Source organism: Aplidium turbinatum, chromosome 4 (genome assembly GCF_918807975.1).
Source record: "Aplidium turbinatum chromosome 4, kaAplTurb1.1, whole genome shotgun sequence".
NCBI classification, from domain to species: domain Eukaryota; kingdom Metazoa; phylum Chordata; class Ascidiacea; order Aplousobranchia; family Polyclinidae; genus Aplidium; species Aplidium turbinatum.
In genome coordinates, this window is record NC_137475.1 from 30,466,813 (window position 1) to 30,494,688 (window position 27,876).

General features: G+C 37.2%; 1 protein-coding gene across 2 annotated transcripts; it reads left to right on the forward strand.

The window, feature by feature from the left end:
* The first annotated feature begins 111 nt into the window (after positions 1–111).
* Positions 112–27,169, forward strand: LOC145768586 (bromodomain-containing protein 9-like). Of its 2 annotated transcripts, none has more exons than XM_082580114.1 (2): positions 112–1,763; positions 26,204–27,169. In XM_082580114.1, exons 1-2 carry the CDS (start codon positions 112–114, stop codon positions 26,214–26,216), a joined length of 1,665 nt encoding a protein of 554 aa, XP_082436240.1. In that variant the 3' UTR covers positions 26,217–27,169. The 2 variants fall into 2 exon arrangements, with proteins under 2 accessions (XP_082436240.1, XP_082436239.1); XM_082580113.1 differs by lacking the exon at positions 26,204–27,169 and adding an exon at positions 8,781–8,818.
* The last annotated feature ends 707 nt before the right edge of the window (positions 27,170–27,876 follow it).

Below are 27,876 nucleotides of genomic sequence, written 5' to 3' on the forward strand. Positions count from 1 at the left end.
TTGTCACATCTGCTTTATCTATTTTTAGCTACTTAAAGTGTTTTTTTATGCTGTTTTCACATTTCAAACCTACGATATACCGGTGAACTGTGTATAAGTAAAGCAAAAAACATGGGTAGAAAACATAAGAAGCATAAGTCACATTGGAAACCAGATGGGATCAATGAATTTGAAAAGACTCCAATAAAACTAGTCTTAAAACTAGGCTCTGAGGTTATGTATGATTCTGACCATGCAACGAATTCTCCTGCTTCATTAACATATGATTCATCAACTCATAAACACAAGAAAAGAAAAAAAAAGCATCGTCGTGATGAGTATCAAGAATATTGTAATGACACTGACCATCTAGTTATATCTCAAGAAGAACAACCTGCTGTTGATCTGCCTGATAAAGATGCTTCTCCAGAGGTACTTATTTATCCTGATGAGGATAGTTACAACATGTCTGATACACAACAAGACAAAACATTTTTCGATGAACACCTTTCAAACACTGAAAACCAAAGCACCAGACCACCATTAAGTTTTGTCAAACGGAGAGCATTAAATCAATTGCTAGAACATTTATTAAAACAATTGGAACGAAAAGATCCTCATGAAATATTTTCTTTGCCTGTCAATGATGCTATTGCACCTGGCTATTCTTTAGTCATTAAAGTGCCAATGGACTTTAGTACCATGAGAAATAAAGTCATAACAAATCAATACTATGAGGTTGTAGAGTTCAAGAAAGATTTTCAACTTATGATTGACAACTGTTGTTTATATAATAAGCCTGACACTGTGTATCATGACATTGCTCAAAAGGTTTTAGCAGCTGGTACGAAAATTATGAGCAAAGAACGATTGATAAATATGAAGCGGACATTACCTTTTTTGCATGATCTTACCAAACAACAACTTTCAGAAATTTTTGGCACGTCGATATTTAATGAAGAAATTCTTGAAGTTGTTGTTACTACAGCAACCAGTCCATATGTCCTTTCATCAGAAGAAGTTGTTAATGATTCATTTCAGGAAAGTACTCAAGTTTCAGAAGGTGAAGAAATTGACCTGCGTGCCCATCCGAATGCAATAAGTTTTACTGATGCTGACAATGAAGATACTGTAGCTCCAGATGCTATTCAAGCCAAGAAAGCTGCACAGAGGCGTCTTTACACCAAGTGTCCAAATAATAGAATTGGATTTTTGCACATGAATGATGAGGGTAAAACAACTCTAAATCTTCTTAATCCAGAAGGCAATGAACATCCGAAAATAGATGTAGATTTGAGTTCATTAACTGAGGATACAACTTTAGAAAAAGTTACAATGCATGAATCGAAAGTAAACCAATGCAATAAAATTTCTCCATTGGAATATCTTGGCCATGGACCATTTGGTTCTTCTGCTCTTACACATGATTCAAAAATTGCTCATTTAACCACAGAAGAAAATGATATTTTGTCATCAGCTTATGGTAATGACACTGGATATTTATTTGCCAAAAGTATGGAAAAGTTTGTATCAAATTGCAACAAACCTTTGATACGATTGGTGGGAGATCTTCTGGATACTGTGACTCATGGGGCTCATAACCAAGCTGTTCAACAAATAGCCAAAATACGAGACTCTAACGATTTGAAAAGTTTAAACTCGGAAAAAGAACACTTGTTTTCAACAACTGATAATGTCAATATCAACTTTACGGAACTAGAAACTTTAAAAGATCTTGGAATTGATGTTTCATTTTTAAAGGAAGTTAAACTAAAGCAATCAAAGTAAGTAAACTTTTCATTGTTTGTATGGTCTTGGTTTCTAACAAACTGAAATTTTCCAAAAGTCAGCTTCTTTGTTGTCAGAGCACAAATTTTTGGCTAAAAGAAGTGGGCCCAGCACAATCGGCACATGCATGGTAGACAGTAGATACCCACATTGTGACTCCGGACCATGCAGGCACTACCATGCCATGATACCAAGTGATTTAGATACTATTCCAATTTTCAATTGAAGTTTGTTTTATTGGGTGTTTGATGAATACAGCCAACTTCGCTCAATTGGACCACATCGGGACCAAGCCAAATTGGTCCAATAAAACGGAGAGAACTAATTTCGTTCCTTTTTTACTGCATATTATTAACCATCATAGCGTTACATGATGTAAATTACAATAACCTGTTGCCTAATTTGTGATAAGAACATATGTCAGCTTTTTTAAACAGTGTCTGTACTTTTTGCAGAAGAAAATGAGTAATTAAGAATGGAAAGCAAAGTTGTGCCATGTAGTGGAATTTGTAATTATCATATATATATGTACCGGTATGTAATATATATATACATGTATACATACATATACATATATATACGTATACATATATGCATATATGTATGTATGTAATACATATATGTAATTTGTAATTATGTAATTAACACTTAATTCTCACCAGCTCATGTGGTCTGCAATATGCAAAGTTTGATGCATGGCTTATTCTAAGAACTAAAGAGGTGCATCTGTTAAGCTTAGAAAGTTTCTCCAGGAATTGCATTGAAATTGTCTATTTTTTATTAAACTAAAGTGTTTTTTATGTTGCTGAGAAAGTTCCTCCAAAAAGTATGAAATTGTCTATGGAATTTATATTGTGTACGGTACTAATTTAAACAAGTACTGTACACAACATATGATGCGGCCGGTGTGACGCAAGGCAATTGACTGTGGCCAACCTATCACAGAGACAGCCCACTGCAAGGTACTTCTCACCTCAAGACTACTTGAAACCAATTTTACTTCATTTATTGAGCAATGAGCATATCTTGCTCTGCCTTTTTTTTATCAATGTTTAATTCCCATCACAATTATTTCACCATTTGTTTTTACTGTGATGTCAAAATTATCCAACATAAGTTCGAAACACGACAACACAAGCCACGCACCCGTAAAAAAGGCTACATCATCAACAGATTCTTTTTTTTTTGATACTAGGTTGTCTTGTTTAATCTTGCAAAACCCAGGCTTGTACAAACAAAAATTAAAAGAAAAAAAGGGGTGTACCTACAATCATAAGCGTCAAAATAGGGTGGGCCAGGTGGGCGGTGCCCACCCAGTCGTCAAACAAGGGTGGGCAAAATATGTTTCGCCCACCCGGTCGTGAAACGAGGGTGGGCAAAATATGTTTCGCCCACCCTGTTTTCCTGACACTTATGAAGTGTTTGTTACAATTATTTCCGCTTTGGTTAAACGCTGAATTATCCAACCAACTGCAGCGCAACTTCTTGTTTTACGCTATGTCTCTCGCTAGGTATCCGACAGAACAAAGCAATTCCGCAACAACACTGCGTTGAAAGAAATGCGGTAGGCCTACTCACTGCATAGTTGTTGCTACGGCAACTGCCACACGCTGGCAATTCCTGGTGGGAGAAAGCCACATTTGATCTTTTCTCCGAATGGTCTCACTTTCGTTACGTCGCCATCAAACTTCAGTTCCGGCTTAGTTTAGCAGCGCTCATAAGATCGCAAGGCGCAAGAAAACAAACATCAAACTTATTAAAGCTTAATTGCCGCACAGTCTTTGTGAGAAAGACTAACTATTGCGAATTTGCGAACAAACACATTCAATGAAATCTGTTTGAAAACTCTCGCCCACCCAGAATTCCTCTGTTCTAAGAAAAAATCGACGCCTATGCCTACAATACATATGTAATGTATATACAGAAGCGTCAAAATAGGGTGGGCGGCGCCCACCCTGCCATGAAACGAGGGTGGACAAAATCAGTTTAGCCCTCCCTGTTTTTATGACACTTATGAAGTGTTCGTTACAATTATTTCCGTTTTTGTTAAACGCTGAAGGAATATGAATATGACATCATAATGAACATGACAATAAAATAACCGATACAAACTAAAGACGTACTGAAACAATCCATTTTACAAATCTTTCCTCACAAACTTGTTGCTGGGTATAATTTGGGGCACCGCGCAATGTTGCCATTTTGTTATTGAAAAGTTAAACAAGAAGCAAAGTCAAAGGCGCAAGAAAGCAAACATCCAACCTACTAAAGCTTAATTGTTGCAGTGACGCTAAACGTAGTCTTTCTGAGATAGACTAACCATTGTAAATTTGCGAACATACACCTTCAATGAAGTCTGTTTGAAAACTCTGGCCCACACAGAATTCCTCTCTTCTAAGAAAAAATCGACGCCTATATGTATATATAAAAGATGTGTCGAATTGGCCAATGATGCAAGAAGAGGATACAAACTGATTTATATTATTATATATGTATAGTTCAACAACTGCAAACAAAAAGATCAGCAGCTTTTCAAGCTCATTATCTCGGGTCTGCTACTATTCGGTGAGTCCGATTCGGAGAGTTCCCTATTTGGAGACAGCCTTTTTCGAAGAGTTCTCTATTCGGAGATTTTTTGAATTTTTTTTTGAAAATTATCGGGAACCGTAGCCTAATTATCATTGCCGCTTTTACATCGTTTTAACGTCGTTAAACGTTTAAGTCGTGCAGAAAAAAAATAGAAATAAAATGTTTGAACAATTAAATGAAAATTCGTCATGTCAGTTCAGTTGAATTGTTTTTATTTGTGACCATCATATCAAAAACAATACACGTCAACATAGCAAAGATATGAAGTGAGCATTCTGTTGCTCCGGTTTTTTTGGTAAAGTTATGAACATGGAACGCGGATGGAAAGTACCATATCACTAGGGTCTTTCCGGTGTCATAAATATGATTTAAGATCTCAGTGGTTAGGTCTAAACCCCACTCATCTAAAGCTTCTAGAATTTCAACTATAAAAGAATCGATATTGTGAAATACAATACAAAATTCTCTACTGTAAATAAACAGAAGGCGTCGTTAGATTTAGAATTTTGTAATAGGTAAGGATTCTAATATAATATATTCTAAGTTTGCATGCAGAAGGCGACGCAGGATACATGTCAATTTTATCTGAGCAAACATTAATAGTTCAAAAATAAATTTAATTCGCTTTTTAGTCTTAAGATCTCAATGGTTAGGTCTAAACCCCACTCATCTAAAGCTTCGACTTTATGAATGATAATTAGGCTACAATACCGACGAATTTACATTTAGTTGTTCAAACATTTTATTTCTATTTTTTTCTGCACGATTTGAACGTTTAGCGACGTTAAAACGATGTAACAGCGGCAATGATAATTAGGCTACCATACCGACGAATTTACATTTAATTGTTCAAACATTTTATTTCTATTTTTTTCTGCTCGATTTGAACGTTTAGCGATGTTAAAACGATGTAACAGCGGCAATGATAATTAGGCTACGGTACCGACGAATTTTCATTTAATTGTTCAAACATTTTATTTCTATTATTTTCTGCACGGTTTCAACATTTAGCGACGTTAAAACGATGTAAAAGCGGCAATGATAATTAGGCTACGATACCGACGAATTTTCATTTAATTGTTCAAACATTTTATTTCTATTTTTTTGCATGATTTGAACGTTTAGCGACGTTAAAACGATGTAACAAGCGGCAATGATAATTAGGCTACAATACCGACAAATTTTCATTTAATTGTTCAAACATTTTATTTCTATTATTTTATGCACAGTTTCAACGTTTAGCGACGTTAAAACGATGTAACAGCGGCAATAATAATTAGGCTACGATACCGACAAATTTTCATTTAATTGTTCAAACATTTTATTTCTATTATTTTCTGCACGATTTGAACGTTTAGCGACGTTAAAACGATGTAAAAGCGGCAATGATAATTAGGCTACGTTACCCAATAATTTTCAAAAAATCTCCGAATAGGGAACTCTCCGAAAAAGGCTGTCTCCGAATCGGGAACTATCCGAATCGGACTCTTCGAATCGGACTCACCGAAACGGGCCATTCCGCATTATCTCATACCCTAGTATTCTCAGTAAAGTAAAGCAAAGTCAAAAGCTTCCGAAACCTGTTACAAGACAGCACCCAGGATACCTGCTTGTGGTTGGTGTCGCGTTCCCTATATATACTACTTATTAACTTCCCACGAATGTGAATCCATCCAAACTTCTCTTTCAGTCTGTCACAAGCGCTTACAATGTTTGCACCGTTGTCTGTGACAATTGCCACAATCTGATGTGGGGAAACTTCATAATCTTCTGGAACTGCTTCCAGCCAGGCAGCAATATTTTTCCCCGAATGTACCTCATTCACTTTCTTTATAGCAAGAACCAAATTAACAAGCTCGAATTTTTCATTTAAGAAGTCAGTGCAGGGTTTGATCTTAACGCTAGTCCGCTAGCCAATGGCTAGTGAAAATCAGCGCAGACTAGTAGAAATGTTGCAGTACTAGTCCGATTTGGCTAGTGAAAATATTCGGAATGGCCCAATTCGGTGAGTTCGATTTGGTGAGTCCGATCCCTATTCAGTGGTTTTTTTAATTTTTTTTTTTAATTATTGGGTACCGTAGCATTACCAATGCCGTTTTAGGGTTAGAGGTTAGGAACTCACCGAATCGGACTCACCGAATAGTAGCAGACCCGAAAATATTCGCCGGTGTCACCATTCACCTTGAAAAGTTTTGGTTTACAAAATGGCGATTGGGGACGTCACTATGAAATACTGCAAAAATTTGCTTGCCAGAGGCGAGATTGCACGAAGAAGGCTGCAAAGTCGGTCAACTGAGCACGTGACTACTTTTTTCTCGCAACCTCGCTAGACACGACACGTGGCAGTAGTGCCCAGACAGCAAAATCCATCATTGTTACATTGATTCAACATCTGCAGACGTTGAATCAATCTAGAAATGACGGATTTTGCTGTCTGGGTGAGCACGCCAGCAGTTAGCAAAATTAGCGTTTTTTTGTTGATATATCGTGATCAAATGCTGATTCAACATTACTACAAAGTGTCTAACGCGAAGGTGTTTTTGTGCGTATTGTTGCTCTCTTGTGCGTACTGACATCTGGAAGCCTTTACTTTAGTTAGTTTCAGTCTAAGCCAAAACACTTATCTTAATACGTCATCAAACAAGTGAAAAGTCAGTAAACTGGTCAGACTAGTGAAAAATCGTGTGGGCTAGTGAAAACGGGGAGCAACTAGTCCGGTGGGCTAGTGAAAAAAAAGTTAATATCAACCCCTGCAATAGTTCGCCAAAAAATGGTTGTATCCTAACTTTTCTCCACATGTCTGTCGTATTGGAGGCATACTTGGCTTGAGCCAACAACTTTCACATCACAACTCTGCAGCACACAAACTTTTCTTCCAGGGTGACCCAAAAAAAATGCCACCTATGAAAACATCAATAAAATGCACACTCTTTTTTGTATTTCATCCATATTTGGTACACATAAAGTTCATGCTTTGCTTGACATGTCTACCCAGTTTCAATGATTTCTGACAAACCATCTTCGTTTTAGTGCCGTTACTCTGGCACATTCCTCTATAGAAATTGTCCTGATTTTGGCACTGATGGTTGTCTTCAGTTCAGGGATAGTCTGGGGATTGTCCTTGTAGACATTATCTTTGAGATAACTCCACAGATAAAAATCTGGGGGGGTGAGGTCCGGCGAGTGTGAGGCCCATTCAGGATCACACCTCCTACTGATGAGACGATCACCAAAGTGTTCTCGCAGCCATTGCAATGAGTCATTTAAAGTATGGGGAGTTGCTCCATCTTGTTGTAACCATTGTTCATCCCTCACAACACCTCTACGTCTACCCAAGGCTGTCCAAAACTTCCTAAGAACCCCTAGATAACACTCTGTATTGATTGTGACTGAATGTTGGTTCTCGTCTTCAAACCAAAATGGCCCAATTATTCCATGCTTGGAGATTGCAACCCAAGCTGTGCACTTGATGGAATGAAGTGGCCTTTGCAGACAGTCCTCTGGAATTGTTGTTCCCCAGAAGATGTTGTTTTTTGAGTTCACATATCCAGACAATAGAAAGTGAGCCTCATCAGAGAACCAAACATCGTCCAGATAGTGTGGGTCCTCGTCGACCTTGCCACAGAACCATCGACACATCACTACACGCATCTCTTTATCCCTTTGGGTAAGTTTATGCTTAATCTGTATTCTATAGGGATACAATTGCAGATCCTGCAATAAGATCCTTCTAATTGACTCCCGAGGAATTGCGAGTTTTTGGCTGCGGCGCCGTATTGACTTACTTGGATTGTGACCAACCGAATCACTGACAGCATCAATATTGATCTGGGATCGAGAACTCTTAGGCCGACTAGAATGGGTAGCTCTGTTACTCTTGGCATTTAAGCTTAAGATTGTTCCGTGGGCTCGGAACTTGTGGACCCAGGTGTACATGAGTTTTTTGTCTGGACAATCACGACATCGAAACTTTTTTTGAATCGGGCTTGCACTGCCATCATCAATTTTGTCTAAAAATACGATTCTACACAAAGTCTTTTCTTAAACTGTAAATTCAACCCTAACCCATGGCTAGAGCTCGACCGATATATCGGTCAGCCGATATGTATCGGCCGATATAAGGTGTAGCCGATATATTGTATCGGCTATTTTTCGCCGATGTCTGAAAGACTGAACTAGCTTTTTGTATTTCCGACGTTTTGTCAGTCAGCACGACTGACTTTATCAAGGTGGCTAAAACAGATTAACACAACCTGTTCAGCAACGATGGCACAACACAAAAACATACTGATAAAATGAATAAAGTAAAGCAGCAAGAATCAGAGTTAAAACACTCAACAAGATGACTGCAGGTTAAACTGAATACAGTGAATGCCTAAAACCAGTAGGCTACTTTCCAACAACGTAAATTTATCTATCTTTAGGGCCACCGTAAAGAAACGTTGAAAAGACATCAGACCAGACAGAAAAAAGGATTAGCAATTACAATAATAGAGAAAAAGCTCTGAGCAAAGGAAAAGGTGAAGGTAAAGTTAAAGTACTTGATAAAGTCAGTCGTGCTGACTAACAAAACGTTGAAAATACAAAAAGCTAGTTATCATCTTTAACATCAGGAGGTAACCTAGTAAATAGTCACCAGAAGAGGCAAGTTATTTTAATTATTTATCTAGTTATTACATACAACAGGATAAACGACACTTTTACTTAACTATAACAGGGGAATTGATCCTTTTACTCAGCTTTAATGCAAAACAGCCAAAAACAGATAAAGTAAGCTGTGTCCAGCAACAAGCCATGCCTCAGCTGAAAACCAATAGAAAACGAACTTTGACCAGAGATGTCAAAATAAAATCATACAATGAAGCATAAAGGACCATGATATGTCACAACTGGGCTTGACTGAACGCACAAGACAGCAGAACAATTGAATTTATGAGATCGCCCTTGTCAAGAACAAAATTCTCAATTATTGTCAGCCACACCAACATAAATTCTATTAAAAATGAGCAGTTGAGCACAGTACGAGTCAGCACCAACAGTCATGCAGTCAGCACCAACAGTGCAACATTATCACATCCCTTTATGCATTGATGTCTTACACGATAGCTCTGCAAAAACATTGCTCAACGCATGACTCTATCGTTGATGAATTTAGCTCAATCAATATACTGCAATGGATGATGATCGGTTTGCAAAATGAATTCAACACCATACTAATACATCATACATTTCTTATCAGCCCAAACAACTGCCAAACCACATCATCAATGACTGCTCCATCTTCAAGCCACCTAACAGAGTGGAAGGTCTGCGTGTCATGGATGATGAAACCAAAGACTGGCTGCACTCTAGTAGCCTTCCAGGGTAGTCCGGAAACATTGTGAATCTGGGGTGGTAAAAGGATAGACCCTCGGCCCCAGAGGCTCACACGAAGACGATACTCTTCTTTATTTTTTTTAACACCGTCTGCACTAATGAAGAACTGAATGTTTTTGATGTTTGTTGTTGCCCATTCAAACATTTGTAATGGTGTCAAAATATGGTTTGCATTGGGGGCCCGAAGACTTGCACGTGCTGTAAAACGCTTGACAGTGCCTCCAATTCCGTCACATGGGCTTTTCCCATGCGAAGTGGCAAAAAAGTGCCATTTAGCAGAAATACCATAGTCATGTTTGTCACCAGATTCAATATTCACTGACATCAGTGCAGAACAAATCTGTGATGCAAAAATTTGGATGAAGAACGCTTGCTTTCAGATCAATCAAAAATCTCAAGTCTGTTCCAACCAGGAATATACATTGCCTGTATCTATGATGATGATTAGTTAATTGGAAATATTATTAAACGTTCAGATAAACATGGTGGATGTTTTCGTAAAATTCATGAAACGTGTAAACAACATTTTGATGTGGCTGCCAGACCAAAGACAAATGCCTTGTTTGGTGCCATCCAACATATAATTTGTTGTGTATGTGTACCAGAAACCTACAGACACAGTGCTCGAAAATACAAACTTAATCAAAAAGATTAGGAAAATGTTCTGACACCACTTCCACAGTTTCTTAGACAATAGATGATATTCAAACTCAACTGAGCTGATTTGAGCTATGCATTTTACATAATGCAGAATTATAGTGCAAACTGAAAACAATTTAATTTTTGAACACGACTTAATCATTTTCCTACAATTTTATCTCCACATCATAGCTTAATAGGGTGTGCCACTTTGTAACTTTTTTTTCATAACCAAGGTCTCAACCCATTTTGGGGTTCCTTTTAGGACCAAAAACTATCCCAAAAATAGATCAGAAAGAAAGAGAAGAGATCTATGTTCGTTTGCTTCTTCCTCGGTAATTATATTGAGTTGAACAAACTGAAGAGAATACATCATATCCCCATGACATGATAGCCCCTGTGATCAAAAGCATTGGTGCCGTGAGCCATGCACGATGGATAGCCAAATTACTGTGTGAGTTAAAGCTTGCTCTGTATTCTCTTCAGTTTGTTCAACTCAATACAATTACCGAGGAAGAAGCAAACGAACATAGATCTCTTTCCATGTTTTTGATATTATTTTATGTTCCTGCATGGATAACAGCACCTGATCCATTTGATGCTCCATATAACGATCTCCATCTGCTTAAAACTCTTCTTCAATTTAAGAAAAAGAATAATCTTCCAGAATCTTTTTCAAAGTTCATTGCAGCAATGATAAACCGTCTTATGCAACATCTGTGGTATCTTAGTGAACCATTTGTATTTTTGGTATTGTTTTCTGCATTATCGTCTGTGCAAGAAAAAGAAAAATGTCGTAAAGCATTGCTAAAATATAAACCGGCTTCTGAATCATCGTTGAAAAACTTGGGAAAGTTAGTCACACCTGCAGAAATGACAATGTCAACCAACATGAATAACTTGTTTGGACCAGATTCTTGGCTTCCCAAAAATTTTTTGGGATAGTTTTTGGTCCTAAAAGGAACCCCAAAATGGGTTGAGACCTTGGTTATGAAAAAAAAGTTACAAAGTTGCACACCCTATAGCTTATTGATTGCAGGTGGGTACTTTTTCATGGGTGAGAAGAGGTGAAAGCATCATTTTGAACATAAATTAATGGTCAACTATGTCAACATTTCAATGTTTATGATCACTAAGCATAGAACCTACTTATTTTCACTGTTTTCATGATAAATCATTGTTGAATTTTCTCTAACCTACATTAAGGACTTGAGATTATTTGCCAAAAATGACCAAAATGTTACATTTTAAAAACATAAAATTTATAGTGAAGGAGTTTGATACTCAAACATTTTATTTCATGAAATGAAAGAATAAATGTATGTGTTTGTCTGGTATAAATTTCAGCATGACCATAAAATGCCCACACGGTCATTTGGGGCTCTAAACATAGGGGTAAAAAAGGGCCATTTCTGCCTGATAGGGTTTTCAGACCCCCATAAGATCTCTGTTAATGGCACTACAACTCCCAAATTCAAGTTGGCAGAAGAAAAGTTTCCAAATATTACAAATAATTAGGTTTTAGAGAAATATTTTGATTGGTTTGGGTGGTAGAAGCATTTGAAAATTGAAAAAATCACTTATACGGGGCAAAAAAACAGGATTATGATGACCCACCTAACACTTATGCATCAAGAGATGTTGTTTGTTACTATTGAATTGTGTAGTATAGTTTATGATGAACTAGCACAGCAATTTTTAGTCTTCTACCACAATTACAATAAAAGTTATAGGGCTCTGAAAATGGCTGAAATTGCTATTCGCTACCCCCCCAAGTCAAAAACGAGGGTAGCGCATGAAATTCAAATGGCCGCCATAGGAAAACCGTTTGAGATATTGATCTAAAACTTAGGATTCTTCTGTTTGGTAGCCTAAGGCATAGTATGACAACTTTTCAGCAAAATCTGAGAGGTACCATATACAAGATATCTTCATATTGGCTGTTTTGATATGGAATGACCCAAAAGCAAGTGTACTTCCAATTTATATTGTGTAGAAGGACTATCTTAGGCTTTCAATATAGACAATTAATTGATTACTTGTTCAATTGTTTTTATTCAAGATAAAATTTTGAAGCAATAAAGGTGGTTCTTCACTTGACCGTAAAGGTGGTCCTTCAGTCTGTAGAAGCTTTGACTTAGCTTAATAGTCAAGAGATAATAACATGTGACAACCGTTTTATGTTCTACCGTCAAGCCACCTATTGCTAAAATGATAACGGTTTTAACAAAGGTAGGATAAAACTGTTTTAACTTTACAACAAAACAAAATACATTTAACCTCTCCCGGTCTCCCCCACCATTTATAGTACTGTAGCGCCTTTTGAGAGTGTGATGCATAGCTTGCTAATAGGTGCCTGACTCTTAAGTTAGGGGAGACTGGGGTGAATATGCAAAAAATGGAGTAAGCAATTTAACGTATTAGAGAACAACTACACGCCCAGTCAATCTGGTGCAAGAGACAAGCCCAATTACGGATCAAAAGATACATTGCCAGGAAATTCAATGTTCAAAATAAATGTATGACAAAGTCCAATTTAAAATTCTTGTCACTGCTCGCAGACTAATTTGTTTTTTGGCAACCATATAACACTTTTAGTCATTTTCCAAAGTGAACTGCTGTAAATTTTAATCTATGCTGTTGATAAAGTTGAGACTGGGGTTAGTTGGAAAGTTTTTCTTTTGAAGTAAAATTTAAAACAATTGCTGCATAACCTGACAACTTGAAGTGGCTTAAATTATCATTATGGTATTCTGTATCTTACAACCAAAAACAAGTATTGAGTCAATTCAGCTTTTAATGCAAATTTAAAATAAACAAACATATAATACAATTGATTTTCCAAGTAACCTCATGTCTGGGGTTAGTTGGAAAACGTCATGAGGTTAACATTTACATGTGGTTGTAAGCAAATAAGTTTACTTTCTTTCAAATAAAAGAGTAATAAATTCAACAACCAATTACCTTAAACGCATTTTTTAAATAAACTCATTCATTTTTTAACATAACTACATGATTTACTGAAGAGAAATTACTATAAAGTGTCGTGAAAAGTGATAATATTTCAAATTGCATACATGTCAACAACAATTCACTGTAAGTTGTTGCTAGACAAATCCATTTCAAATTGAACCCTTTCTTGGCAACGTTTAGTGCCCTTCATATTTAAAGGAGCTGGTAGTTTAACAACCACGTCAGTAATATGGGTAAATTGAAACTCAGTTCAGTTGTTTTTATTTCTGACCATCATATCAAAACAATACACGTCAACATAGCAAAGGTTGAGAAAAGGGTAGAAGCGACAAAACGCGAACGTTAAAAACGTGCTTGAGACCGAAGTAAGTTATTGATTTGAAAGAAATTTGGCACGGTCGCAACACCTTCAGAAAAATTTAAGACATAAAGGGAAAATAAAAAAATAAAATGTTTCAAAAAACAATTAAACAACATATATTTAGGCTATAGCTTTATTAGCCCACATAGCTTTAGCTGATATATTTAAGATTTGTATGGACAGTTGCTATAAAGATCGGCCATGGTGCGTTATCAAGAGTGCTGATGGTCGTAAGGGCAACACGTCTTGATGTGTTTAGCTCATAGCAAAGAAGAGCAACTCATCTGCATCGTCAGGAAATGTGAACAACTGAACACAAAGCGTTCATCAAAAGATTTTCTATACAGTTTCAGAAATTTTAAAGTAATATCTCCTTCAGTTAAAATGCAATCACAGTACCAACAAAATGTTGCACAGTTTTTGCATTGTGAAACTGCACTATAACAAAGTTTCCTTCATTCAAATCTTCAAGAAGAACATTGCATGAAAGAGCTTCAGTTTGGGCAGTGGATGCGTGGCAGAAATTTTTGTCTTCTGATGATGTATGTAGTTCAGTTGAAGTATGTGTGTTTACTGCGGCAGACAGTAAATGGTGACAAACTTTTTTCACTTTTCTGCTTTTTACATGTGGAGCTGAGAGTTCTGACTTTTTAAGGGTGTCTGTGAGAATTCGTGTTCTACCACGTTTTACTCCAATTTTTCTCATTCTAGGTGGGGCTTTCTTAAATGGCCGAGATAGTAAGTTTTTTATCTTACAGCAGCCAACAGAGAGAAGGCCCCCTCTAAGCTGTGCAAACGGTGAGGAAAAACCTGATACTGACATCCACTTACCCGATGCCATCAGAAAAGATCGCCTAAAAACAGAACTTACCTTGCTTAGCAATGTTGTAAGTGGAAGAATCGCAAACTCCGTTCAAAAGGTTGCTGAGATACTATCGCAACTATGCCCTTAAACACTAGATCTTTTCAAAGAAACGCGAAAATTCGTGGAGCTCTGCTTCTCGGTTTCAGCTGCATCATCAGACTGTTCTTTTTCTGCTCTCAGACGCCTGAAAACGTGGTTGAGAAGCTCAACGACACAAAAAGACTTATTCCTCTTGCGTTGATGCATATCCACCAAAACATTTTGGACACTTCATAGAGAAAACACGAAAAGCAATCTGCGGAAGCGTGTGAAAACTCATTTCCACAAACTGTCGTTCTCATATCACTTTCTAATTTGTTGTTTCCATTTTAATTGCCTGAACAGTGAACAGCTGCTTTGTTATTGCCGTTCTTCAGTTGTTACAAGTCACAATGTGTGTGTTTTGGCGTTGTTTTTTTACACAGGAAGAGACCAAATACTTGCTACCAGTTTAAAATGTTCTTTCACATAAGGGGGGGGGGTCTAAGAGCCAAGCTCCCCAGACAACATTACGGCGGCTTCAGCCCTTCTAGAAAAATGTAGTTCCTGCACCACTAAGTGGTAGGCTACCAATAAACTACCCAAGCGATGACTGTTGGGATGATGAATCATGGAAAATATTGTTCCAGTGGTGACGATGTTAATAGTTAACTCTTTTGTTGTTTAATTACTTTTATTAGTTTTTTTTATCTCTTTTGTTGCATAATGCATATATTGGATAAATGTTCTTTAAAATCTAATCGGCAAATCTGCAGTCTAGACGAATGATACAGGTTAACTTAACCTGTATCAGGTTAAGAGCTTATTTTGTCGATCTATAATGAGTGGTTCTGGAGATACGACCAAATTTCGAGATTTTGAAGCCCAAAAATTGTAAACCTCGTGGACCACCTCAATATGACGTCATAATGGAAAAAAATTGGGGGTGTAAACTTTTTACCCCAAATACCACCAGATGGGACCCCAGGCATTTTGAATTTCAAAAATGGTGAAAAAATGAAACACCCTAGTGTTTATAACAATGCACATGATTTGTGGCTGAAAGAAAATCCTGGAAGCACTTTGACAATCTACGAAATACCTGGTTTGGTAGGTCGAGCTTGTCCCAAAGCAATGACACCTGCCAATATCCCAGCTGGATTTAGAGTCTCGGGGATTTACCCATATGACTGCGATATATTTTGTGATGAAGAATTCATGTCTGCAGATGTCACTGATAAATCTTTAGAAACTGTTTCTTTTGATGACAATAGTGTGACAAGTGAGTTTGTCCCTTCCTCTTCAACAGCAAGTATTGATGGAACTAAGTATTTTGTGAGCGACGTTGGTGAACTTTCTTGGCAAACTGACCTTCCTTGGCAGAACGCATTAATTGTTGTGCAATGTGCATATGTATTTCATTGCAATTGATGCTTTCTAATATGGATGTCCATATTTGTAACCCTTTGCTGCAGTACAATGAACACTGAACAAACATGCTGCAGTGACTGCAATATGACAACCAAACAAGTCGATAAACAACATAACAAAGATGAAAAATAATATTTTAAACCTAAATTTTAGAAAGTTTAGCAATATTGAGCATATTAAAAGGCATATAAGTGACAATCAATATGTTTCATCATAAATCGAAAAAAGTCCAAAGACTTTCTGTTCACCCTATATGGATTGAAATAAATGACGGAAACGATAAAAAATAAATTAGGAGAAGTTGAGCCAAGTAACGAAGAAGTTTGGATGCTTAGCAAGTTGGATGCTTAGCTTAGCCGGATGCTTAGCAAGTAACACTTGCTAAGCATCCGGCCAATTTAGGTACAGAACACTGAGTCAGAACACTGATTTCGAGCTAGCTGGCTCAGACATGTTTGTGTCCTGGCATTCAATCAGGACATCCCTGTCATTTAACTGTTTCATGAACGATGCATCCACTCCTTCACTACCATGCAATGGTCTCCAGTGATGAACACCGAGGGCTTGTCTGCAAATGATGAGAATCACATACATCGGTGGTGGTACAATAGAACAGTGTTGTGATTGGGTACTTCGGAATAATTAACTTGAGACAATTTGAAAACATGTGAGGCCTTTAAATTAAAGTGTCAACGTTATTGCTTGAACTTAATCCAAACCTAATATCTTGTAATAGAACTACTTGTGGCAAAACAAGCGACACAAAAATGGCATTACCTGCAGAAACAAGTTAGCTTTAGGCACATCAAATTAGCATCAAAAAAGCATAAAGTTACTGCATCGTTATCCTTTTCTACATATGCCGCCAGGGTTCTTGGCAAAGATTCTTTGTCCAAGACAAAAATTGAGGAAGTGCTATGCACTGTATAACAATCAGCTAAATAAATGACAATCAACCTTTTTGGCTTTTCAAGTAGCAGCACACGTGAAAGTGTGGTTTGATCACCAGTAATCTATGCAACTTTTAAAATGCTTTGCCTTCAACACAAGACATAAATATCATGCTTTCTTGTCTTGAAAAGGGTTCCATGAAGCACAATACTTCATAAAGGCCTCACACCGTATTTCTCCTTCCCGTATCGTCCGAACGTGACAGCAAGACCTTTTCTCTTTCCCTTTTAAACTCTTCTTTCAAATTTTTCCAACAAGTCTTGCAATCTTCAACTGCAAGATTAATTTATTTAACTGATTGTTGTTTCTAGAAAACTTATTACTATTTTTCTTGTTATTTTGTATGTAGGGGAAGGTATGGACCGATGAGCCCCTTTTTCACATTAAAAGCTATAATTGGTTAACTAATCCCTCTATGATGACGAAATTTCAGCACTTTCAGATCACTTCAGTATATTGTGGGAAAAATTCAACCACGTATGATTATTATATATAGGATCAACAAAAATATTTGGCAACACTGACGGTGATCAGAGTGGTTCAAGGGTGCAAACGCGTTTGGACTCTTGAACCACCGGGTATGGACCCTTGAACCACTCTGATAAGTTAGACCTTTTTAAAGATGTTTAGAGCAAACTTTTAAGATACAATAAGTACACTGTCAAATTCACACATTGCTAACAGTTTGCAGAAATAGATTGAGCAATATTAAAAAATCGATTGAAAAATTTTTAATGTCCACTATTCGTTTTGTCGTTCCTGCAAGTGGTGGGGGGAGGACAAAAACAATTGATGACGCAGAAACAGAATGACTGTCCTCAGTCTGTGGTGAAATGAAACCGTTTCCTTTGAGATATCTGCGAAAAAATACAACCTAGTAGTATTTTTTACAACCTTTTTAAAAAAGTATTTTTTACAATTTTTTAAAAAATACAACCATCATCATCTAACGGTTTTACAATTTCAGCCACATAATGCACAGACCGTCTGTTGTTGAAATGCACAAACACAAATGTCCCAACTTCTAAACTATTATGTCCACCCAAACTGATGTTGTTGTCTTCAAGCTGAGCAGTGTTTGATGATACCTTTGGTCTTTTTGAAGACTGAGAACTGTTTTCATTGCCCAAAAGGCCATCTGTAATGATAACAGACTTTCCATGTTTTCGATTGCTTTGTTTTCTTCTATGGCCACTTTGAGGAAGTAGTCGAACTTGGTGAGGGCTTAAACCTGTTGGTTAATTGGATTGAGTAGGATCAGACACAGCTGGTGTAATGTTGGAAGTTGGACCACCTTCCATATCATGATTGGGCAGTCCATCCTCAAGTTCACCAGCCTCTTCATTTTGAATGTTTGGCTGGTTAAAGACCATGCCAGGTAAAAAGTCTGCTTCATCAAAAACATTTCGATTTAAAGGCGAGACACCAGTTTTGGAACAACCTGAAATGATGTTCATGGGAGTGCAAGCCCGATAAATATCTGTTCCACCCAACTCAGCCACTTGGTATAATGTAACGTGCTTTCCAGGATTTGACAACATCCAATCATTGCATGCTTGGTTATAGTATGACTTCAAAGGGCCATAAACGGAAACATCTAACGGCTGCAACCTGTGTTAGCAGCTTGAGATGGGAAAGTAACAATTGAGACACCGTTGTCATGAGCCACTTTGATAATTTCCAGGGATAAATGGATGCTGTAGTTATCTATTACCAGCAATGATAAATTTTCTTTTGAAGTATGCATGTTTGACAAAGTGCAAAAATGTTTGGAGAAACAAAGCATTGTTCATCCAGCCAGACTGGGCGGCCAGACCCAAACCATTTGGTGGAGCCCTGTTCAACATGTAGTCCCTAAAATTTACTCTGGGAAAGATATAAACAGGTTGCCAAAACTGACCAGCAGCTTTGACACAGCAACGTAAAGTCACAAGCTCACCTCTTGAGATGTAATCTGCCCCCTTACTTGAAACCCTTTTGAGCAATGACCTTTCCAGTCTTCTGTACAGAAGTCATGCCGGTTTTATCCAAATTAAAAATTTGCTGTAGGAGAATTTGATATCGTCGCATAACTTCTTCCATATTGTCAAAAAATATACCAACGTTGTGCTAGTTAAAGCTGACAGATCTAGCTAAACTAGTTGCCTCTGGCATCCGCACAGAAAGGCGATGCAGTCGCTTCATGAAGCCGTAAAACCATGCAAGTCCAGCACTTTTATTTGATTCCCATGAACGTGGAATTAACTTAGAGTTTGCTGCAGCATGTTGGTAAGCTAACTCGCAACATCCTTTACGATTCAACCCATGAAACATTTTAGAACATTGGATAAGATATTCAGCAAGATCATCTTCCTCTTTCTTTGAGAACACCTAAATAAAAACAGAACATATTGTAATTTAAGTTTTCATAATTGGCAAAACAAATTAAAAACAACAGCAGAGTTTACATATAACGGATGTGTAATAGGCCTATAAATAATGGATAAACGCATACATCGCATAAATCAAATTACAGAAAACAGACAGTTTTTTATATAGCCTACTTATATAGCCTAGAAGCAATTATTGAAAATTCCAGGAGGGCTGAATTAGCTCTAAGGGGGCTGCAGCCTCTTGAGCACCCCTACTTCCCGCGCCCCTGCTACCACTTGCTGAGCATGCGGCCACACTTCTAACTCACATAATCAATTTATAACTACAGTAAACTAATATAATAAATTTTTCAGCAGCCGTCATTTTACAGTTTGTTTTTCAGTTTTTTTTTTTATTACGATTTGGCCTAATGAAAACAGTTGTTAGTTGAAAAAAATTATGAAATTATCGGAAATAGTATGAAACCCGTTTTTTATCACTGCTGTGGTGTATGAACAATTGAATACTTGAATTAAAAAAGGATCCAACTCCATTTTTTTCAAATTCATTTTTTGTGCTTTTCCGTTTCCTTTCAGTGCCTCCTAAAAGACGGACAAAATTTTCAGGCCTAAACATTTAAAATACCCCCTACAATACTTCCATTGATTTTAAAAAGTACCTAACTCCTGCGATTGGGCTTCAACTTTTCCATAGTTTTTCCACAGAATTTTCACTGAGTGAAATTTTCAGGCATATTTATAAATTTATCATGGTTGAGTCCTTTTCTCATCATTTTTTTGCTTTTTTTGCCGTTTGCCTGATCTAGTGCAAACAGTGTGATGAAATTTACACACTCGCAAAGAAAATTATAGGCTATGCACAATGCGAGATATAATAGAATTCGCGTCAAATAGTGTCCCGAAGAGATGTGCTCTGTGGTGAGATGTTCCTGCGATAGAATATCATGATCCCAATTCGAACGGGGCAATTCAATTTTGATTCAAATAATTATGTTATCACGAGTGTTTTTTTTAAAGGATTTAAAGGAATTTCACACGATAATGTTGTTATATTTATATTACAACGTGGTGGAATCAGTTGTTGAAAATTAAAACCATGACAAGTCTCTAGCTACGCCTACCAGCATTGTATACTTGAACTAGCTCCTGTGTTTGTTTGTTTTTTTTAAATGCACAGAACTGTATTTTTATCTTAAAACAAGATACTTACTGCTGATGTGAGATATGACCAGTAGGGAGAAGGTGGGGTAAGTTGAGCAGGTTTTTATAAAACACGTTTCTTAAAAATGTGCTTCAAAGCAAAAATATTTTTCTTGTCTCTTATATTTCATCTGATCTGAATAGTTTTGTAAAAGTTCCTCAACGTACCCCACCATTTTTATGGGGTAAGTTGAGCAACAATGAATTAAGGCGTTGATTGCTTACATTAATAAGAAATCAAGATAACTTCAATTTCTTAAGTTACCGTACAGAGTTAGTGTTAATACATGTTTTTATTGCAACTGAGCCATTGATTTACCACTCAGAATATGTTTTTCGTTTTCGTATCTAGGGAGGGGGTGGTTGCCCCAGTTTTCAATATATCACCGTATAAACTACAATTATACAATGTATAAACTACAAATACTACAATGTATTTTAATGTTGGGCTATAGTGAGGAGTTTTTGGAAAAATCTCTTGCAGACCGATGACGTAATGCGAGAGAAGAAAAGGGTTGCACCTCAAGCCTTAAAACTCGTGTTTTTTTCCGGCAGCCATCGTGGCCTACCGAGAGCTCCTTCTAGACGACCAAATTTGCTTGCTTGGAGGCCAAAATACAAATAACGATAGCACAAGTAAATAGAATTAAACTTGCAACAATGCCAAAATGATCACTTAGCATTGTTGAAGTCTGGGCATTGTCCTGCTATAGAATTGTTGTACCATGCAATAACTGCTTTATCAGGATTGTAATCCGGTATTGCGGGACCATTTAACAACACTAAATTGTTTCAACTGCATGCCGCCTTTCATAAAACCTGACCATTTATACCGTTATGATGTCACAATTGAGGGTGTGAAGTCACTAACACACACCGGAAACATTTCTCAACTTTGAAGACACGTGTTTTTGAAAAGACACGACACTGAAAACACAGATCCGTTATTTTTACATTGATTTTACGTTTGCAGGACTTCGTTAAATCAGGGTAAAAATGACGAATTTTGTTGTCTAGGTAGTTCTCCTTTTTAACAACGATTCAATGTCCGACAACATTGAATCTACATAAAAACGACAATATTGCCAGCAGATGTAAATTTGCACTTTGGACACTTAGTTAAAATAAACGTCAGGAATTACAAACAAGACTTATAGCTGGTGATCACAGCTGGGTATATTCCAATTCCATACTATAGCAAATGTTTCCGCACAATACAACAGTGGTGATTAGGGTAGAAGGGGGTGAATTTGCCATATTTTCAAGATATCGTGGCTAAAAATGCACACCTGCAAATTATTTAGCAGAAATTTTCAAAAAAAAAATACATAATTTGTTTTTCAAACTATATGGTACTATGAACAACAGCAACATGATTCGGAATTAAATTCGTTGAATAAAGTTCTACAAACAAATCAGCCACCAAAATACTTTTGGGGGTGAATTGGCCAACGTATTTTATCGACTTGACAAAGTACAAACTGTTTTGCCTGATTTAACAAAAATTTGCAATGTGTTACCTTAAATTATTTAAATGTCATACAAACTCTAAAAGCGATAAAATGTCGCAATGGAAACTAAACAAGTAACAAACAAAATATAACACAGCAAAACAATCTACAGGAGCATCGCCAGCCTCTCCAACCTTAATCGTCTTCGCGATTGTAACAACAATCGATGCCAAAACAAATCTCACATGCCCAAAGCTGACAGTGTGGACACTTGAGCCAGTCTTCTTTTGTAGATCTTGCTGCATAATAATCATCTCCACACACGCAGCATAAACGGCTCTTTTTCTTTTGTGGTTTTATTTTTTGAAAACTGTTCATGTTTTCACCAACGCACGTTGATGGCAATGGAAATGGCATTGCTGTTAGTTGTGTTGTACGATGGAAACTTAACTTAACTTTGGAGGTTTTGTCCTTTGTTTGAAGTTTCTTAAGTTCATGTGTGGTTTTGTGTGTGTAAGGTTAGCTTTCTTTTGAGGATTTTTCAAGATTGACCGAATAAGATGGTGTGGGTGGTTGATCGAAGAAGATGAGTCATCCTTTTTAAAACTTGTTGAAGGTGAGGTTTGATCAATGGACACAAAAGATTCGGATTTAGAAAACTCTTCGTCGTGCACAACTTGCTTGTTGAGAGGATAAAGGTCGCAATGAGCAAAAGAATTGACAATGAGGCCACGTTTTTGCTTCATCTCTTCCCAAACTGGAATGAACAACTCAAAGAAATCGCGTCTTGTCAGCAAAGAACTAGAACCGATGCGAAGAAACTCAGTAACTGAATTCGACCAGACAGATTTTAAAGATTTATTGAAATGAGTGTCTAAAGGTTGCAGGCGGTGTGAACTATGTGGTGGCAAGCAAACTAGTTCTATATTGTGAGAAATGGCGTACGTTATGGCCTCAATTGTCAAATGAGAAGTGTGACCATCCAAAACCAGAATGCACTTCTTTCCATAAATGTTTGTTCGGTATTTCTGAAAGTGGTCTAAAAATTCCAAGAATACTTGCGAATCGATGTAGGCGCTTTTAGTTGACACCACTGTGATGTCTTGCTTTGACAACCCTTCCACTATCTCATCAGAAGGTTTCTTTCCTTTCAGTATTACAAAAGGCGGCAAACATTCTCCAGAAGCACTGATTGCAGGTATAATTGTTGTAAGCGTCCCTCTTTCTCCAACTTGAATAGACTGGACTACACGAGCTCCTTTAGTAGCAATAACTCTTCTGGCATTGTTTGGAACTGTCGATAATCCAGTCTCCTCTATGTTATATAATAATGAGCTGGGGAAAATCAATGAGATGATTTCCTTCGTAGATGTGTTTAACCTGGTCAAAAAATGATGCAACCTGTTGCCTGTTGAAAGCGTTTGCACGAGAAATGCTTAAACCTTCCGGTGTCCTTATGTTAAGAGTGGGATGTCGTCGTTTAAAAGAAAACCACCAATCTCTGGAACACTTTTTGTTGCTTATCCAGTTGAGAAGGAGCTTTGCATTCAGTTCGTTTTTTCGATTTAATTTTACAGCATATTTGTAGGCAAGTTGAAGAAGACCATCAACTGTAAAGGGAAATCCATGGTTTTCTAGATATTGCAGCCTGCTTACAATTTGCTGTTCTTGATGTGAAGTGAACAGTGAACACGGTAGACCCACCTGGACATGAAACATTTGGCCTACGCATTCTATTTACCAATGTTTTTTTAGGAATTCCAAATACTCTTGCTGCTGAACTTGGCGTTTGATCGCCTGCCTTGATTGCTGATATTGCACCCTCAAGACTTTTCTTATCATATTGCTGATATTTATGCTTGGTTCTGTACGTTCTTGGCATGTCTAAACATAGATATGTTATAGAATTGCTTATACTTAAACTATAAAACTTTTGTTGAACTAGTTATTATCTTCTTGCTTTCATGTTATCGCTCACTGGCAGCCTAAGCACTTATGGCTGCGTAGGGGGTGAATTGGCCATTTTTTAAAAAACGACAAAAAAGCAACATTTTTTTTACAGCCACATGAATACCGAATACTACAAACAGTATCAAAACTTTTATATCGATTTGTGAGCGTACATCCAAATTGTTAGCAAGATTTCAATTTTTATTTTTGTAGGCCAATTCACCCCCAATACTTCTTTGGTGCCAAATACCAAGTTTTCATAAACGGTGAATAAAGTACGACTGTCTTACTTTATTTTCTGTTAGAAACCAGTCTTGCTGTAAATTGTAGGAAGGCAATCCAAATTTCAATATAACTTACTTCTAAACGATCCTTTTTGGACAAAGTCACTCAAATTGTAACTTTTTTACCTTAACTTTCTGAAGACGTTCTATAATCCCTGACAAAACACATTTATGACATGTGGTGACGTAATAATGTTGGCAACATAGTAGTCCTTGTATATGTGAAAATTCAAACCGTTGCTGAAATCAATCTGGATGAAACCTTTACTAGAACTTATGACATAAAAATGGCCAAATCACCTCCTTCTACCCTATGACGCACTGACCTAATTCTGCGTCACTCTATGATACTAGATATTTTCGACAGTTAATCCACGATCATTTTATTGCAAAATTAAATAATTAGCCAGAAGAAACCGGCGGCCAAACTTGGCCGACTGGGGAGGTAACACCGGCGGTCATTCAAGCACTACTTAGCGGCGATGGCCGCCGGCTGCTTTAAGGCTTGCACCTGATGTTAAAGCGGCTAGAGCCGGGCCATCTAGATGGTTACTTTTTACTTGCTCAGTTTCCTATTTAAATTACTTATTTCTTCTTTCAGGCATTTAATTAATGTTGTTTACATCGTGGGAACGTATACAGTCGCTACAATACTCTCCGGCCATTACAACTTTGTTTTAGCAGTAACATTTAATGAAAACAGAATCCGCTGACAAGAACATGTCAATAACAGTCAGTAGCCCCACTTCACAAATACTGTACAATGGTTATTCAACATTCCACTTGTCAAGTCCAAATGAAAAAAATACTTTTTCTTTACTACGCTCTGTGCCACCAACCGTTGACGGTGTGGGTAGTTTTGCCACAACATCTTTTGTGCACACGGAACACTCATCTACAGCTTTGTTACTGTGTGTAAAATATTCGTTATCATCCCGTGAACTTCCGCCACATTTTTTCAGGAACTTTACATATATGTCTCTATCATCATCATCAAAACCCTCAATTTGCCCCACATAGTACATAATGGATTTTGGACTTGCCCTCAAATTTTACAATAACAAAATCTCCAAGTGCCAAATTTAGATCAGGAGATTTATTACTTTCTTTCTCTTCATCGCTTGAGGCTATGGAACTCAAGCCTGAGAGGTTAACCGAGTTAGGTTAAACGAATTTCATCTATCTCTACTAATAATTTTGCCGGAAAGGTTAACCGAGTTAGGTTAAACGAATTTCATCTATCTCTACTGCTAAGAAATTTCCACCGCTGCCAAATATTCACTCCTAAGCACCCAAACTCAAAAAACTGCAACCATTTCTAAACAAAGCTTCCAGTTGTTTAGATCGATACAGTGGCTTAAAAGGCATTTTGGGTAAAATAACTTGGTGACGGAAAAAATCGTTTTAGCTTTTCCGTTTTCCCGGAACTAGGGGTTGCTCAACTTACCCCACCTTCCCCTATGCATTCACATGTCCACAATGATAAAAAGATGAGATGTCGGTTATGTTCTGCTGGTTACACAAGAATTACATACTCTAAATATTGTGTTGGAATGTGCTTCAACAATCATAGTTTGTCAAATTTCACGTACAATAATGTGTAGGGGAAGGTGGGGTAAAGTGGAATACCTAAGGGTTAATTCAGTACAGTTCACTGATTTTGCCAAAAAATTTAACTTTTTTTATTTAAGCGTTAACTCTAACATATTTCGACAATTTTTAAAGTGCACTATTGATGACTGCCAGCTTTTTTATATACATTTTTTTAATTTTAAAATTACCTCCAATAGTCCACTTTACCCCACATATGTGGGGTAAACTGGACCGTTGTAAGTTTTGAGCAAATTCTGTAATTTTTTTTCACGCAATCAAATTATTTACAACTAGCATCATTAGCGAAGAAATGATGAAACTTCACAACTGCAGTTCATAAGTCCATTACGAACTAAACTTTAAAGAAATTTTTTTAAAAACAGAGTTCACAGATAATGTTGTCATCCTCTTCATTGCAACCAGCGCAGGCTTCATGCGCCCACCGCAAACATTTGGAACACTGGATCCACCCATCATTCTCTGATGATTTTGAATACATTTCGTTGCAGTAAAAACATTCATATCAGTGTTAGTTCCACTTTCATTGATAGTGTCTTGCTTCTGATGCGTCGGTGATCTGGAAGCTGGTCTGGAAAGCTGATCTGGAAGCTATCTTAAATTTTTCTGAAGGTGTTGCGACCGTGCCAAATTTTTTTCAACTCAATAACTTACTTCGATTACAAGCACGTTTTAACGTTCGCGTTTTGTCGCTTCTACCTTTTTCTTGACCTTTGCTATGTTGACGTGTATTGTTTTGATATGATGGTCAGAAATAAAAAAAACAACTGAACTGCTCTGCAACCACTGGTCCACTTTACCCCAGCTCTACATTACTACTAATTTAACTGTTGGTCAAATTTAGGCTAGTCAACAACAAGAGTGAATCTACGTAATGCGTACGTGATATAGTGAGGCTCATTTTTATCATTCAAAAAAACTTCTACGTTATGTACATAAGATACAATTTAGGTTACCATGCATACCTTTCAATAGATCAGAGGGTGCAAAAAGTAATTTCCGTGCTTTTTTGTGTCTTCTAAACCTTGAATAATGGCGTGTGCAACTACTTTTCGTCATGCTTCACTAAACTTAATGGTATCCGCACAGTAGTGAAACTTTAATAGAAAAAAAAGGCGAGCTTCCACTTTACCCCGTTGGTCCGCTTTACCCCACCTTCCCCTATATTAGATTATAATATTTTTTTTCTGATGATTCGGATGCGAGTTTTCATGTCGCAAATACAAGTAGCCTACTTGAGAACGTTTATCAACTGACTTCTTGTTTGTGTGATAAAGATGGCACTCAATTTTGTTAATAAGTGAATAGCAAGTGAAGTATCACTGCTACAATAAAAAGCTACTTACGGACCTTCAGCTGTTTATATGTCATCCCAAATTCCTAATGTTGCCAAATGGCAACGTCTCGCAATTGCATAAATGAACAAATATTTTTCAGGACCTTCTGATAATCCCCCTTTAGTCCGCCCTGTTAGCTCAGTGGTTATGCGCCGGGCTTAAGATCACGCGGCGATGGTTCGACTCTCGGTGTGTGCGCTTGAGCAACGCATTTCAGGACTGCTCTCCATTCAGCGGCAACAACACTTCAACAATCGAAAACTTCTCTGCCAATCTCGGCAACCGGCCCTGCGTCAAGAGCCACCAAGGTTTTGTCAGTCCAAGGATAAAGATTCAAAACCAACCTTTCAGGGTGATACAGGCTGTCAAGGGTTTAAAATTTTGAGAGTAGCCTAATAACTATATTTGATTTAGCCTAAACAAAAAAATAAATATTTTTGTGGTTCAGTCAGGAATATCTAAAGAAGAGTACCGTAGTCGAAGGTTTTTAATAACTTACGTCTGACAATAGAAGGGCTTCTGTTTATCGGAAATAATCTCTGTTTGTTAATTCAACTACCGTACCCGTATAGTTGCTTTACATGTAGCCTACTGTAAAGGTTTGGTAAGAAAAACAGCTTACTGGTAACCAGAGATGGGCGTGATCTTGATCTTGAAGATCACTTTTTTTTTGATGATCTTGATCTAAGATCACTTTTTTT